This window comes from Barbus barbus (genome assembly GCF_936440315.1).
Source record: "Barbus barbus genome assembly, chromosome: 20".
NCBI classification, from domain to species: Eukaryota; Metazoa; Chordata; class Actinopteri; order Cypriniformes; family Cyprinidae; genus Barbus; species Barbus barbus.
This window is the reverse complement of record NC_136748.1, coordinates 30,638,141-30,656,212: the sequence shown is the minus strand read 5'-3', so window position 1 is coordinate 30,656,212 and position 18,072 is coordinate 30,638,141. Positions and strand designations below refer to the sequence as shown.

General features: G+C 34.5%; 1 protein-coding gene across 1 annotated transcript in view; it reads left to right on the top strand.

Moving 5' to 3' along the window:
- Positions 1-1,728: 1,728 nt before the first annotated feature.
- LOC306886308 (eIF-2-alpha kinase GCN2-like) overlaps positions 1,729-18,072 on the top strand; it is a 52,118-nt gene continuing 35,774 nt past the window's right edge. Inside the window, exons 1-11 of the mRNA XM_079443313.1 lie at positions 1,729-1,983; positions 4,960-5,075; positions 5,978-6,080; positions 6,737-6,910; positions 7,114-7,194; positions 8,284-8,426; positions 8,845-8,945; positions 9,845-10,002; positions 11,733-12,268; positions 14,650-14,765; positions 16,812-16,966. Coding sequence (XP_079299439.1) covers positions 1,813-1,983; positions 4,960-5,075; positions 5,978-6,080; positions 6,737-6,910; positions 7,114-7,194; positions 8,284-8,426; positions 8,845-8,945; positions 9,845-10,002; positions 11,733-12,268; positions 14,650-14,765; positions 16,812-16,966 — 1,854 coding nt within the window. The 5' untranslated portion in view covers positions 1,729-1,812. The remainder of the gene's footprint in view (positions 1,984-4,959; positions 5,076-5,977; positions 6,081-6,736; positions 6,911-7,113; positions 7,195-8,283; positions 8,427-8,844; positions 8,946-9,844; positions 10,003-11,732; positions 12,269-14,649; positions 14,766-16,811; positions 16,967-18,072) is intronic.

The window sequence follows — 18,072 nt, the reverse complement described above, 5'->3', positions numbered from 1 at the left end:
TTGGCTTAGCTCTCTCCTTTTAGGGTCACAGTTCTCATCAGGTGTTATGAACGTGAAGCCGGTCGAGCTTTTGTCCCATTGGTGTGATTCATAAGAGCCCTGATCCGCAGCACCCCATTAGGAAATTCAACCTTACTATGGCAACATATGGACGTCTGGAGCCGCGTTTGTGCACGCAAATCAGCTTTCTTAGACACCTCTCCAAACTAGTGCATGGACTGGACTATCTATCTATCGTTCTATCGTTCTCGTTCTATTTATCTGGATTATATGCTCAGATAAAAATGACCAGAATATAATTAAATAAAAAAATAAATACATTCAAAATCTATCAAAATGTGGTGGATATGTACATTAATTTGTACTTATTTTTAAAAAGAAAAATAAATAAATATATATAACAATTATACAAATATCAAATATTTATACAAATAAAATTAATTTATTTGTATATATTATTCAAATGGAAATCTGTCTATATATTCAACCAGTTCTTATTTAATTTGGTAAATTAATGACAATTTTATTTAATTATTAACAAATTATTATTGATGATAATTTCATTGAAAAGTAAATATAACAAATATATTTTTAATTAGATAAAATGAAAATTATATATATATTATATAAATTTGTGTGTGTAATTAAAATATTAAAATTTTTAAAAAAAGGTAAAATATTTATTTGTGTATATTATTGAAATGTAAATCTTAAATCACTGTTTTATCACTTCACCATGTTCAAGAGTGTAAGAATGGGTGAACTGTATTAAATAGTTATGCAGAAAATGCATGTTTATAGCTGTAAGTGTGTGTTTTGAAGCTGGCGTGGTTCAGAATGAGAGTTTGATGGAGGCGTCTGGTCTGTCACTTTATATCACTGTAGGTTATGAGCGTTCGGTCCTCCTTCACATAGTCCACGGCTTGAGAGTTTGACTATTAATAGCTGTTTTGCTCTGTCTGCACATAGAGGCGAGTGAAGGAGCGTGCAGGATTCACAGCAGCTCAATGATCAACCAATACAGCACATTTATATACCTCATTTTTAGTAAATTAATATGTCCATTAATTACAAAAAAATAATTTAATGCTCAAGTAATTTTATTAATTCATTTAAATTTATTATTCATTAAGCAATTATAAAAAAAAACTATTAAAAATATTTTTTTAACTACATATATTAAAAACAGATGAACTCTCTCTCTATATATATACAGTATATATATTATAATATATATGCAAAACCAGTTATTATTAATTTTAGTAAATTAATGTCAATTTTAATGATTAATTTCAATTCAATTTAAAAATTATAAAAAGAAAAGGGTAAGAAAGCATTTGAACACTAGTGTCATGTAATTATTCATGCAATGCCAATTTATTATTTTATAGTATAAAAGTTTATAAAACTTAAGTTATGATTCTTTTTTAATATATTAATGTCTATTTGTTATTGTAAAATTATGAAAGATTATGCAATTTTTTTTATATGAATAATAATATAATATATATATTTTTTAATTACATAAAAAAAAGAAAAATATTAAGCACAACTCGGTACATTCCACACGAATAGTTTAACACAGTAAAAGCACGATCTCTCTATCTTCCTAATTTAAGAACGATATAATAATCGAGGTGTCAAATATAAATAGTTGATAAAGTTTCTCAGGTGTCTCTCACAGAGCGAAGAGCAGCAGCGCCACCCAGCGGCGTCATGACGTAGCGCGGGTCGCGCCGGGCACGTCATCAGCGCGAGACGCTGCCACGCGAGATCTGATGACATGCCTCCACACGACAAGTTTTATTTGTGATGTTTAGGGGCTCGCAGCGCGTGTTAGTGATCGGAGATGGTGCTGAGGAGAGTCTGAGCTCAGGATGCAGGATGAGTGATTACTCTCTTCAGCAGGAGAATGAGCTCGAGGCGCTGTCATCGATATACGGAGATGACTTCAGAGACATCCGCGCAGAACAGCCCTGGAAGGTATCCATCCCATAATATGTGTCTCAGTAACAGTATGTGTACTTCAGTGGCTGCTATTCTGCCTTAAAAAGCTCGTTTTCAGTCATAAGTTCACTTGCAGTGTCACAAACAAGCTGTTCATTTCACTTTCTAACGTTACTCTCCTGTCTGCTGAAGTACGGTGATGTATATATACACATGTGGGCGTGTCATATGTTAATTAGCTCGGTGTATGTATGGACTATATATTTTGTAAATATTGTCTAAATATAGTGTTTGTGTGTATATATATATATATACATACATATTACACACATATTATGTAAACCAAAAGTTTTATTCTGGATGTGATTAATCATTTGACTAATATAATATACTGTATATATATATATATATATACACAGCGGGTAAAATAAGTATTGAACACGTCACCATTTTTCTCAGTAAATATATTTCTAAAGGTGCTGTTGACATGAAATTTTCACCAGATGTCATTAACAACCCAAGTAATCCATACATACAAATAAAACAATACAAATAAGTTCAGAAATTAAGTTCAAGTGTAATAAAGTGGAATGACACATGGAAAAAGTATTACTGAAAGTGATTTAATACTTCGTACAAAAGCCTTTGTTGGTGAGGACACTAGTGGCATGCATTGCTCAGGTGTGATTTTGGCCCATTCTTCCAATCAGTCTTCAAACCTTGACGGTTCTGTGAGCCTCTTCTATGAACTCTGATCTTAGTTCTTTCCATAGATTTTCTATTGGATTCAAGTCAGGTGATTGGCTGGCCGTTCTAGCAGCTTTACTTCCTGTCTCTGAAACCAGTTGAGAGTTTCCTTGGCTGTGTTTGGGCCAGACAAAAACCTGACGACAGCTGTGGTGAAACGAGATAAAACTGGACAGAAACGATCTCAAAAATGCTGGTGTTTGGCACACTTCTCATCAGAAAAGGTTCAATAAAGTATTGTCTTTTGTTGTTCTGGCTAAAGATTTCTTATGCATCTCATATGTCGTGTATGAAATAATGTCTGTGTGCATGCGTGTAAAACAACAAACTGACGATTTATATGCTGAATAATATGTAATTGTATATACATTGTTGTGATTAATTGTGGCTGGAATAATAATGTAGCTGTAAAAATAGTTGCCTGCTGAAATGTAAATATATACACATCCATGACTAGATAGACACTGTGAGTTTGTCTTAACTATATAGATGTGAGTCTATCCTGTCAGATCCTCCATCCTTTGAGGAAAGCGGCCAATCTGGTTTCATCCCTTAAACTTTTTCAAATAACAATGGCGGTCCTGGACAGTGCATCTATATCTTACATATGCAGATAAAATCAGAATTTCTCCAGTTATTATTAAAAAACAAGCTAAACAGACTTCATAGCTAGCGTTAGTGAAGCGGTCAGGGGGTCTTTCTGCCACCACCTAAGCTCCGCCCACAGAAAAACCTCACAATGTGTACTAACAGAGGGTCTATATTCTCCCAGTATGTCACAGGCTTGTCTAAATCTTGTGCAGCAAACTTTAAACGAGCTTGAACATGCTTTTTCTTCAGCAATAGAGCCTTGCGTGGTGAGCGTGCACACAGGCCATGGCGGTTGAGGGCATTACAATTCTACATGCTAATTCCAGGTCTTTCTGAAGCTCTCCACAAGTGGTCCTTGGCTCTTGGACAACTCTTCTGATCATTCTTTTCACTCCTCTGTCAGAAATCTTGCGAGGAGCGCCTGGTCGTGGCTGGTTTATGGTGAAATGATGTTCTTTCCACTCCCGGATTATAGCCCCAGCAGTGCTCACTGGAACATTCAGAAGTATAGAAATCCTTCTGTAACAACGCCATCAGTATGTTTTGCAACAATAGCATTGCGAAGGTCTTGAGAAAGCTCTTTGCTTTTACCCATCATGAAATGTTTCTTGCGTGACATGTTGGTCATGAGACACCTTTTTATAGGCCATCAGTTGGGACTGAACCAACTAATATTCATTTCCACTGACGAGGGACAGGATTGCTTTCTAATTACTGATAGATTTCAGGCTTTCCATGCCTTTTTGCACCTCCCTTCATGTGTTCAATACTTTTCCCTGGGTCATTCCACTTTATTACACTGAACTTAATTTCTGAACTTATTTGTATTGTTTTATTTGTATGTATGGATTACCTAATAACTGGTTGGGCCACCCTTAGCAGCAACAACTGCAATCAAGGGGCAAGCACTTTTTCACACAGGGCCATGTGGGTTTGGATTTAGTTTTCCCTTCATGATAAAAAACTTCATTCAAAAACTGCATGTTGTGTTTACTTGTGTTATCTTTGATTAATATTTAAATTAGTTTGATGATCTGAAACATTAAAGTGTGACAAACATGCAAAAAAAATAAAAAATCAGGAAGGGGGCCAACACTTTTTCACACCACTGTATGTGTGTATATATGTATATGTATATGTGTATATATGTATACACATTGTTTATGCATATATAGCCTGTACACACACACAACAAACACATAGTGTTCATCTGTTTTTATTTTATCCTTTTTATATAATTAAAAATATAATTTTAGGATTTGTAAATTAAATTGAAATAAAGAATTAATGTATAAATTATTAGTAAATAAATAAAATTGACATTAATTTAAAAATATAGAATAAGAATTTTTGAATATATATACACACACACACACACACACACACAAATATATATGTTCATCTGCTTTAGTTTTTTCCTTTTCATTTATGTAATAAAATATATTTTTAATAATTTTAAAATTAATTTTTAAATAAGTTTTTCTGTTCAGTTCACTTCTAATATTTCTCCTTGCACAAACAGGCATAATTTAGTTGTTCATGTCACTTCCTGCACCCCTATGTCATATGCTAATTAGTGTGTGTGGGCGTGTCATATGTTAATGAGCTCAGTGTTTGCCCTGCATCATGTGGTGTTATACTGTCCGGTTCCAGTGTGTTTGGTGTGTTTTGTAGGTCAGAAGTCCTCCAGAGGTTTACCTGTCCCTGCGGCCGAAGGGACTCAGTTTCGGACAGACCAGTTACGTCTCAGTGGACCTGCAGGTCAAATGTCCACCGACATATCCTGATGTGTGAGGATCAATCTGTTTATTAGGCTAATAGTAATAATGTTTAATAATTATGTACTTGAAGTCTCCTTGAGATTTGAACCTTTGTGCTCTGCTAAAAGTTCCCCGTTAAAAATGAGTGGCCTTTTAAAAATTGCATGTAAATCTCTGATTATGCTATATTATCACCAAACGTTGCTGGGTTTAATATTTTTGTCAACTCATTTTCTTTCAATTAGCACAGCTTTTTAGAACTGGCTGATTGTAGACCTCATTGATCTGAGCTCATGCACATCAGTTTTTGAGTGAACATTGACAAAATTATCCACAAATAATGCAAATAATTGCTCAGATCAATGAGGCCTACGATCAACTAGTTCCCAAATAAAAAACAAACCCTGTGCTAACTGAGAGAAAACGAGATGACAAAGCCATTGAATCCAAGGTTTGGTGATAATATGGCATGATCAGAGATTAACAAGCAGTTTGTTCTGGGTCCTGGTTAATACCTCCTGCAAACAAAACATTTACAATTAATTTTGATTAACATTCTAACACTGATCTGATTATTTCAATAGAAATGCATACTGATCTATTGATATTTTGAAGAGTAATATTAACACTAACTTTACCTAAATATTTATTACTTTATTTATTTCAGTGCTTTATATTACTCATAATGACACATAACTGTCACAGAGTGCTGTCAAACAATTAATCGCATCCAAAATAAAAGTTTTTGTTTACATAACATATGTGTACTGTGCATATTTATTACGTATATATAAATACATACACATGCGATGCGTATTAATAGTTTGACAGCACTACCATTTATACATGACTGTCTCACAGTTCAAGCAGTCTCTGTCTTTAAAGTCCATGAATGATTTGTGAATGGCTGTGATTTCATCGTGTATCATCAGGCCTCCAGAGCTGGAGCTGAAGAACGCTAAAGGCCTGTCCTACGACAAACTAGAGCGACTCCAGAAAGAGCTGGACAAACTGGCCCAAGACAGATGCGGAGAGGTCAGACGCTCTCAGACATTTATACCACATAGATATTAAACCTATGCCATTTTCTTCAATATGCGTGCATATACACTCGGTCAAACGTTTGGAATAATTAAGATATAAAAAATAAAAAATATTATTATTGGTACGCAATTATTAATAACGGTTCTTCTTAATATTGTTGAAAAAAAAAAAAATAGTAAAAAATATAATAAACTAGGCCCATATGATTTACTTCAATGCTGTGAAAATTAATGTTAATAAAAATACTATAAACATAAATATAAAATTAAGATTATAATAAAGAAATACCATATGATTTACTTTAATACTGGGAAAATGAGTAATGTTTACAAAATTAATTATATATAATGTAAATATAATAATAAAATAGGCCCATATGATTTACTTCAGTGCTGTAAAAAATAAAAATGTTTACAAAATTAATTATTTGAATATATATTAGAAATATTGTATAAAAATAATAAAAAGTATGATGCCCATATATTTACTATGCTGTGAAAACTAATAATGTTGATATAATTATTTAAATATAATATATTTTTAATATAAATAAACAAATGTATATAAGAGTTCAGAAGGTGCTGGATAACAGGATGGGTGACATGGTATTGTTTTATGATGTGTGTGGTCATGTCTTCCTCTTTCAGGTGATGATCTATGAGCTTGCAGATTTTGTGCAGGGTTTTCTGACGGAGCACAACGTTCCTCCCTCGAGCTCCTTCCACGAGGAGATGCTGAAGAACCAGCGGCGTCTGCAGGAGCGTTTGGCTCTGGAGGAGCAGCAGAAGATCGACCAGCGCCGCAGACAGGAAGAGCAGATGGTGCGTGTCACTTCCTCTTGCACAACATGTTATAAACCGTCCTGCTGAATTATTGAAGAGCAGCTTAGGGGACAACAGTATTGCTCTTTATTGTTGTTTTATAAAAACCTACATCTTTTTGAAGTGTTTGGTATTGATATCAGTGCTGTAAATATTAATTTATTGTTCAGTGCTGTACTCATTTTCAGTATTTCTCTCCACAGCAAAATGAGATTCTTGCAGAAATCCAGAGGAGAGAGGAGGAGAGACGAGAAGAGAAGAGAAAGAAAGAGATGGCCAAACTGGTGAGATCTTCGTTCATCTGGGAAATGAAAACAAAATGAAACCAAGTCAGTTGCTGCAACAGTAGAAGGAATATATTAGCTGGATTATTGTGAAAAATCACTCATGTTGCATCTCATAATTGTCAAGAGGAATTTAAGCGTTTAAACTAAAGAAATGCCATCAAATGTACAATATTGTGTCTTCCTTCATACAAAATTAAGGCTTGTGGATTTAATCAGATTGTTATATCATATTAGACACAATATTTAATTTTATAAACAGTAGGGATGTAACGATATCAAAATGTCATGATACGATAATATCGCGATATGAAATCCATGATACGATATTTATTGAAATATAAAAAAAAAAAAAATGAATTTTGTACATCTTAAAGTTAAATTAATCTATTTAGTGCACTTTGGGAGTTCAAATTAAGAGCTCCAACCCATGTTCTTAACTAAAAAAACATCAGTGAATTGACTGTGTTATAGTGATATACTGTCTCAGTCTAAATTACATTCACACTGGTGTTTTAGGAAGCCAAACTAATTAGAATATAGCAATAATATCAACAATGACCGTAGTAGCCAGATAATTGCACTGTAAAATAAATAAAAATGAATATTTCATAGGGATATTATTTTTGCTTTACACTACTAACAGTAGAGAAATTACAATACTTCTTTCCTAATTTCTACACTTGAAAGCAATATTTTGAATGTGGACTGCATTTAAACCGCTCATACTGCACTTTAAGCTTTTATTTGCACGGAAAGCAGTAGAGCTTTTATTTTGAGCCGATGCAGAGAGAGAGGTGTGCGCGCGCTGGGACAGAGAGACCTCGTGCTCGTGCGGCAGTCAGATGCATAATATTTTCATTTGCTATAAGCAGGATACACAAGAAGCACGTTCAACTCGGACACGCAGACGGTTGTCGTGGAAATAAACACTGTAAACGTTTGCGTGTCTGTGCTTAATGCGCATCTCGTATATGCAACGCATTTTAGGGGGCTTTTGGGGGCCCAAGGCAGTCGCTTATCTTTGCCAAATGGGTAAATCCTCCCCTGGGCTTAAAAATAACATGTCAGTAATGTATTGTGCTTCAGGAGCGTCTGGAGAGCGCTGCCATCACCGTTCCTCCGACTTTAGAGAGACAAGCTTCAGCCTCGTCAGGGTCACCGGTGGATCCGTCTGAGGGGAAGAAAACACTGACGAACAGACGCAGAACCACATCCAGCAGCAGACACAGGTCTGGATCAACACACGCGCACACACACTAGTAGTTATATCCAATACCATGTGTCAGATTGATGATTTATGACGTACATGGTCAGATTTATGACCTGATTTATGTCTCTATGACCCCTCTGTCACCCTGACTGTCACATCACCGGGGTCCTGTCACCCCTGACTGGCATGACCGTAGGATGTGTAAATCAAAAGATCAAAACAGATGTTAGATTTGACATTTTATGCATTTATGACAGGATTTATGATGTTTTTACCTCTCACCTGTGCCAAACTAAAACTAAACACACACTCACACACTCTCAATATACACGCACACTCACTACGCACACACACACACACACACACACACACACACTCGCACTCACTATACACACACACACATGTCTGACCTGAGTGCTGTTCTTCTCGTTTCCCAGACGAGACACGTATAATGAAGATAATGCACGGCAGCAGGAAGTCCTTCACTTCAGCAGCAGCTTCCTCGGGGAGGTCGTCGTTCACAGAGGGAAGTGGATCGGTGAGATCTGTGAAAAATCAGCGCTTGACGGTCGTTTAGGAGATTATGTGTGAATGTGATGATTACTGTTTAAGCAGATGATTAGTGAGATTGAGTAGTGCAGGGATTCCTGAACCTCTTTGAGCTCAAGTATTATTTATTTTTATATCATTTAAAAGTATGTTCACAATTCTCTGATGTCAGTTAATGATCACATGATAGGCAGGTAAACAATTAAAATATTTAATAGTTTTTGTAGGTGTTTTATTTTATTCATTTTAAGTTTTCATTTTTATCATTGTGTTTGTTTTATTTGGATTATTTTAAGTTTTTTATTGTAATTAAAAAAAATTTGTAATTGTTTTTTTTATTAATATTAAATTCTTATGCTTTTAATAATTGTCACGTTTTATTTAATTTTATTCTATTTTTCTATTTTTTCTTTTTAAATTGATTATAAAACATACTTATGTTATAATTTTACAAAGTGTTTTATTTTGGTTCTTTTATTTTAGTAATTGAGTAATTTTACATTTATTATTTTATTTGATAAATTGTATAATTTTAAGTTTTTTTTATCGAATAAATAATACCTTATGTTTTTAATTATTTTAGTGTTTGATTTTTCTTTTCTTTTAAAACCATTTATTTTATTATTTTATTCTGTTTTAGAAACTTTCATTTCAGTTTTTCTTTTTCAGTGTATTTCATTTTGATTTATTTTAAAATGATTTAGCAAATTTATAATCCTTATTTTTTTATAATGTTAATTGTTTGATTTGTTTATATAAAAAAATATTTTTATGATTAAATGAATCATGAGCTGTTCATCAACTCTCAAAACCCTGTTTGGGAAGCCCTGGACTAGTTTATTGGATCTGGATGGAGTTTGGATGCTGATCTCTCTCTCTGTGTCTCAGGTGAGAGCGAGCGATTGAGCCGAAGTGTGTATTATGCATTCAACTCCACCTCTGGAGATTTTGCCGTCGTCTACGAGTGGATTCTTCGCTGGAACAAGACAATCGGAAAGTTCTTCACCAGCCAGGAGAGAGAGAAAATAGAGAAATGCAAAAAACAGGTAGAGAAATCAACAAATCATAGCTGAGTTTTAAGTATCTGATATAAACGTTTAGTTTTATAAAGAAATTCAAGCATAGGCACAATTTATAAATGGATGAAATCGCCTGTTGACTATAATGCATATTGTATTGGAATATCCTGCATTAAATGATATCAGGCAATAGTTTTGTTTAGAAATTAATTCATGGATGTACTTTAATTTTTATTATAAATTTTTAAAATACTTTTTGTTTATATCAAAAGAAAAAAAAAATCATATTTGCTATATTTAGTCAATCGCATCAAAAAGACTACAATACACACCATCTACGCCACTGGAGCTGATGATTGATAGCTGTCTTTTATAAAGTTGACTGTGTAACCGTTTCCGATTTAACTAAACCAGTTATACAACTTATTTATAAAAGGAAACCTACTGCAATAACAATTCATTTAACAAAGCATACACATAAATCAGAGACTCTCATTGAATGAAAAATATTGGTAATTTATATTTAGTAAAATAACATTCGAGTAAACCTAGCAACAGTTATTTCATTTTGACATTTCATCCAAATTATTTACACCACCTCAAAACCCACAAAAATAACAAAAACGTAAATGGAGTTCAAGACAGATCAATATCCATGAATGTTCGATTAAGTGTGATGGAATGAATAAAGTCTTATCTGGATTTCTCACAATATCCAGTACATCTTCCAGCCAAGGGTCAGTCTTAATGCATATGCCTGCTGTGCTCAAACATCAAAGTTCATGGAAGGTGATACTCGAATAATAGCTTGAAGAGCTTTGGGGTATAAAGTAGGCCTGGCCGATATTAAGCATTTTTATGATTATCGGTATCGGTCATTTTCAAAACCGATGTGCCGATTAAAATTATTTAATTTTGAAACGCACTATTTGGCTCTGATGCAGCCTGTTGGAACTCACCACTCTGTGGCCTAGAGCAGTCTCCGCCCACCGCGCATCTGATTTATTGGGAGTCATGAGTCCGACCAATCAACGTGGAAGACTAAAGGCGCTCTCACACCGAAAGCGCTTGCTAACTGGTGCTGCTTCATCACACATCAGTTATCTCTCAAAGGCAGCAGCAGACGTGGCTCAAGTTGCAATAAATCACAATCCACTACACTGAAGTTGCAAAACACCTCAATATAATCTATTTATGGTTTCTGCGATGGGGGAAATGCGGACGGAATCGCAGAATCCAGTCATATAAATGGAATTTACTGTATAAAGCAGAGTCACGGATTTTGTCAAATTTTGGATGAATTAATCAAAATCGACTCGTATCTGTAAACATTAAGCCGTTATTTTAAAATATTTAAATATGAATTCTGCATGTTCTGCGTGTCTCTGTATATGAATGGCACAGACGCACGGTTTTGATTACCACACACACACACACACTGAAGTGCGCAACGCTCGCGGTGTTTTCACTAAATGAGGACATAAATACATGAACAACATCCCCAGAACTGTTTCATTTGAGTAAAACGATCGTCATATCATACATAGGCTACAGAAACTTGAGAGGTCCTCATGGCAACCCGTCAAAATAAAAGTTTGGTTTATCTACAACAATTATTACAACTTTTGTTTAAAAGAATAATCACACAATACGCTATTTCTTCCATGTTTTGATTTTAATAGTTTAAATTTATTAATTCAAATTCAATCTTGATTTTTGTGAAATGTTGCAACAAGATTTTTGCTGTTTTCTCTCAGATCCAGGGAGCGGAGAGCGAGCTGAACTCTCTGCTGAAGCTCAGTCATCCTCATCTGGTGCACTATCAGGCTCTGAGCTGCATCGAGCGAGACGACTGTCTGGTGGTGGATCTGCTGGCCGAACATGTTCCTGGCTCCAGTCTGTCTCAGCTGCTGTCCAGTGGCGCTCCGGTGCCCATCGATCAGCTGCGACGACACACGATCCAGCTGGTGAGCGCCCTTGACTATCTGCACACTAACTCAGTAGTGCACAAGCAGCTGAAGCCGTCCTGCGTGCTGCTGGATGCTCGGGGAGACGTGAGACTCGCAGACTACAGTCTGGCCAAGCGTCTCGCAGACGTCTGTAAGCAGGACATCTTTGAGCAGAGTCATGTGCGCTTCAGCGAGGACGCGCTCCCCTCGCGCTCCGGGAAGAAGGGAGACGTCTGGAGTCTGGGGCTGCTGTTGCTGTCACTCGCTCAGGGTCACGAGGTCAAGGAGTTTCCCGTAACGCTGCCAGAGAACCTGCCAGCAGACCTCCACGACTTCCTCAACAAGTGAGTCTGTGTGAGTGAGTGAGTGAGTGAGTGAGTGAGTGTACCTGTTTTTCTATTCAGGTGGGGACTCAAACCTGAATACACACAGACTCATGGGGACTCGTGTCACGGTGAGGACCTAATCTGAGGTCCCCACGGGTAAACAAGCTTATATATCACACAGAATGTAGTTTTTTGAAAATCTAAAAATGCAGAAAGTTTCCTGTGAGGGCTAAGTTTAGGTGTAGGGTTGGTGTAGGGCAGTGGTTGTCAAACTTTTTTGGTCGTGCCCCCCTTTAAACCTATAAAAAAAACTGCCCCCCCACCCTCTTCCTGAATCCCCATCCAACCTCAGACTACCAAATAATTTCAATAAACATTATGAAAAATTTATGCTTTTTTAATTTAAAAAGTCTACAGCGAAAAAAAAACAAACACCTGCAACACTTAAAAAACTGAAAAATATTATTATTCTCTCTGTAATTTTTGTTTAATTCATTTTTACTTATTTATCAAGGTTTTTTTTTTTTTTTTGTGGGTTTCATGCTGTCCTCTAAGGCATAGGACACACACAGGCTTCTCCTCTCACCAATGAAATTAACACCTTATCTATACCGGACGCAAGCAGCAAATACAGTAGAACCCATTAATCAGGGACACTGTTTACACTGGATGCGGCGCGACACCACAAATCCCCGACTGTAAACTGATGCCTTGTTCTATTTATGACGTACTGACACAATAATGAATGAATTTCAACGGTCGCTTCCAGTGTACACTGTTGCGGCGCAACGCGATCACTGTAGCGTCCGGTGTAGACACGGTGAGTGAAGCCAAGAGCAAGATATTCCTCGTCATATTTTCTGCATTTAGCTTTTGAATGACCAGTACCTGCCTGGGTCTGTGCAACTTCATCGATGGCCTTTCTTGTCCCTTTCACAAACCGATCCATCTCCCATTCTAAGTTACATCTTTGGCTGTTTACTGTTTTGTGTTATTTCTTTTTTTTCTTTTTCTGCTGATGGCCCGTGCCCCCCCTGCAGTACTCGTGCGCCCCCCCTGGCGGGTGCGCCCCACACTTTGAGAACCACTGGTGTAGGGCAATAGAAAATACGGTCTGTACAGAAGAAAAAGCATTACGCCTATGAGAGTCCCCACAAGGATAGCAAACCAGACGTGTGTTTGAGTGAGTGAGTGTTTGTGTGTGTGTGTGTGTCTGTGTGTGAGTGTGTGTGTCTGTCTGGGTGTGTGAGTGTGTATGAGTGTGTGTGTGTGTGTGTGTAATGATCACTAATATCCGCAGCTGATGAGTAAGACTGATAGTGTAGGGATTCCTCAACCTCACTGAGCTCTGATATTTATTTGAACACATTCATGTTTACACTTCTCTGATGTCACTTAATGGTCACATGACATGCAAGTAAACAATTCAAATATTTCATCTTTTTGGTAGTTTTTTTTAAATGTATTCATTTCAAAATAATTTGTTCTTTGTAAGTTTTCTTTTTTCTTTTATTCAGTTTTAGAAATGGTTTAACTTTCAATTGTTTTATTTTTATTATTTAATATTACAGTCATGTATTTCAAATATTTTATTTTAAAATTATTTATTAATTGAAATATTTATTATTTTATTCACTGTAAGAAATTAATTTTATTATTATGTATTATTTAATTGTTTTTTAAACAAGTTTAGTATTTTATTTCAAATATTTTATTTTAAAATGATTTATTCATTGTAATCTTTATTATTTTATTAATGTTTGGAAATTGTTTCATTCCCAATGTTATTTTTAATTAATATTACATTCTTATGTTTTTAATAAATGTTGTTTTTTATTTTGATTCTTTTTTTTTAATTAATCATTTTAAATTCACAGTTTTATTTGATTCTTTTTTTAGAAATGTTTTAATTTTGAATATTTTCTTTTTTAAATTATTTACTTATTTTTTCTTTCTAATGTTTTTAAAAATCTTAGTTTTTTTATTATTTTATTTTCAAATTATTTAGTGTAATTTGACATTTTTAGAAATTGTTTTGATTAATAGTTTAATATTACATTCTTATGTTTTTCTTTTGTTTTTAATAATTTTAGTAAGTGTTTTATTTAGATTTTTTTATTTTAAAATGATATATTTAAATTTTTTTTAGAATGTAATTAATTAATAGCGTCCAGTTCCCTCATAAACCTCAGTTTATGAAACCCAGTAATTTCAACACATTCACATGTTCACGGTTCTCTGATGTTGATGAATGGTTCCCTGACATGTATTCTTTTGACTTTTTTTATGGTTTAACTAATTATTAGCTGGTCATCAACTCACAAACCCCAGTTTGGGGAACCCCGGACTAGATTTGTGCAGTAACAGGTTGTGTGTTTATTCTGTGTGTGTTTGTGCAGGTGTGTGTGTCTGAATGATGCTGATCGCTGGCATGCTCACCAGCTTCTGGATCATGTGTTCCTGCATCCTCCGTCTCCCAAGAGCGTCGCTTCGTGTCCGGAGTCCAGTCCGGAGGGTGAAACACACACACAAACACACGCTGATTTAACGTGACCCATAACACCATGCACTCATTATTTGGGGTTGCTTGTCATGCTTGTCATGTGACACACAGCAGCCATAAATATAAATGAGGATAACTGATATAGGCTTATGTTTTATTTATTAGAAATATTCCCAAATGTGTTAACTATATCATGAAATATCTCGATTCTCAAATATGTGTAAGTAAATGCATTTTGCATCGTTATAGATTATGTTAGTTGATCTACAATGAGCGGTGGGCAAAGTAGCCTAATAGTGTGATCTATTAACTAAGCATTAAAACCTGTCTTTTTACTGAAGTAGCAGATATGGGTGTCGTGCCATAAAATATTTTTAATACGACTAGACATGTGCCGGTAATGCGCTCTATCAGGATAATGTTATCGTGGACACTGCAACATGCCCTAGATATTGTTTGAAAGTGTTTTGATTGTTTATTATTCAGTCACACTTTACATTAGGGCTTCTAATTCTAGTTGAACTAACATTAGTTAAGTCATTGGTTAACAAACTGCCAATAAAATTCCTCTAAACATTCATTAATCTTCAGTTATTCCAATATTTAATAACACGTTGTTAAAATCAAGTTGCAACTGTGTTGTTTAATGAGCTAACATGAACTAAGAATTGTATTTTTTTTAAATAAAGATTAACTTCTGTAATGCATTATTAATGTTAATGCATTAACTAATGAGATCTTATTGTAAAGTGGTACCTATTGGTCTTTATAATTCTTTTGGAATTAATCTGTGCAAAATTTGTAACTTTATACATTTTGTGTATTGCTTTATTGTATTTAAATGTTCAGTTATTTTTGTTATTTGAAAAAGTTATTAAACATGTTATACTGTATTATGACAACACTTTTTTGCAACTAAATTTCAACATCGTGATAATACCGTATACCGTGATAAAAGCATTAGCAATTAATCACAACATGACAATTTGATGCTGGCATATCCCTAAATATGACTGACTTTGTATTCAATGGGCATTTAATTAAAACATTGTAATTTACTAATTATAACACTTTTATTGTACAGAAAGAAAGCAAAGAACATTTTAAGCACTCTCATAATTACTGAAGCTGTTTACACTGTGAAATCATTTGGCTATATATATATATAAAAAAAATTATTTGTCTATTTTTTGACTGCATTGAAAATCTACTAAAATCTGCCTGCCTCCCTCAGTTTGAATGGGTATGACGCCTCTTAGGGCTGTCAAAATGGCTAAAAAATGAATTCAAATTTTGTACTTAAATATTATCAATATTCAAATTATATTCAAATTTAAAAGGCATAATTTCAGTTTGGGGGGAAAAAGCTTTTGGCTTCTCTCCTGAGGCCACAGGAGGGCGCAACGAGCAAAATATCACTAATGCACATTTCTTCAAAGCAACAAAATAACACGACTATCTTTGAAAAAAGTGCATTATGTTTATAAACCGTATATAATTAATTTGCTTAAACAATTAGAAACAAAACAGCACCATGTATGCATGTATAGTTTAATACAAAGGACCGAAAACCAATCACAAAGAGCACTTTTTCATTTAAAAACAGGAAAACCGCCATAAAGTCTCGAGACATGTTTTTTAAAAGTTGAAATTTGACATGCTTTCTAAACATGCGGCTCTCTTGTGCGAGACACGAGTGAAACACTGATAAATATGTGTTCTGTGTGAACGGCTTGGGTTCAGTTTTGACATAAACAACATCATCTCTGCATTGATGTTCTCTTTTTCCGCAATATTTTGAATGAACAACGTAGGAGCGCCGCATCTAGTGGCTTCACCTGGATAAGCTATAAAAAACATTAAAATGCAACGACACCTACATCTACGTCGCATCTCGTGCACTAATGATAAGGCTGCCTGACACAACATTTTTGCATTCGAATGTGGATTTTTATTTTAAATCCGACGAATATTCGAAATTCTAATTTTTTTTGGACAGCCCTGATGCCTCTGCATGCCGCGTCTCTGTAACAAGCTCTGTGTGTGTTTGCTCCTCAGACACGGGCGTTGATTTCGCCTCCACGGTCGTCCCGCGCAGTCACCTCCTCAGCGCCCCCTTCAGTACGGAGGTGCAGAAGCAGTTCTCGCGCTACTACAACGAGTTCTCCGAGCTGCAGCTGCTGGGGAAGGGAGCGTTCGGGGCTGTTATAAAGGTCAGACGTCTTTTATCTCTCTGTTTAACAGACTCAGATTCGTTAATAATACACATACTAATCCTGTGCTTGTTTCGTACATCCTGCGATCATCTGTGAGACGTGAGAAACCGGCCTCGGAGCATGCGATGTATTCAGTGACAATATTAGAGCTGCACGATACTGGAAATGTGATTTTCTGCAATATATATTGTGAAATAAAAACTACAGCTTTTTTCAGAAGATGATTTGAATAGCTCTGTTTGGGAAGAATTCATCTTTACGACTGGGGTTTTGTAGGAGGGTGCATAGAAAAGAAAAATACATTTGAACAGCAATATCTTTTAAAAATAAAGCTGAATATTATTATTATGATTCTTATATAATGTAAAAAAAATAATATTTAATAATATAATTTATAATGTAATTTGTAGATTAGTGATGCATCTGCATAGAAAATAAAAATAATTTTGAACTGTGATATTATAAATCTTATAAACATATAAGGCTAAATATTATTTTTGTTACTTATATTATGTTAGAATATACTAATTAGTATTATTGTTATGAGAAGTATTATGTTGCATTATTATATTGATATAGTAAAATTGGATAATAATATAATTTATAGTTTAGTTATGCAGCTGCATAGAAAATAAAAACATATTTTGAACTGTAATATTAAAATGAAACTGTAATATTTACATATGAAGCTTATTATTATTATTATTTTGTATTCTATTAAGTAAAAAATAAATTTAATTTTTGTAATTTTAATTTTATTTTTTATAAAAAATATTATATGACTATATTAAGTATAAAATAATATTTTATAATAATTTTAAATAAATATCCTAAAGTAAAAATGCTAATATTTAGACTTAATTATTTATTTTTCTTTCAGATATTTTAGTTTGATGGAAAATGTCCGGGAGACCTGAATGTTTCTCTTTAGTTGGTTTATAAGTGCTCATATGTGACCCTGGACCACAAAACCAGTCTTAAGTGTCAATTTATGGAAATTTAGATTGATACATTATCTGAAAGCTGAATGAATAATCTTTCCATTGATGTATGGTTTGTTATGATAGGACAATATTTGTCTGAGATACAACTATTTGAAAATC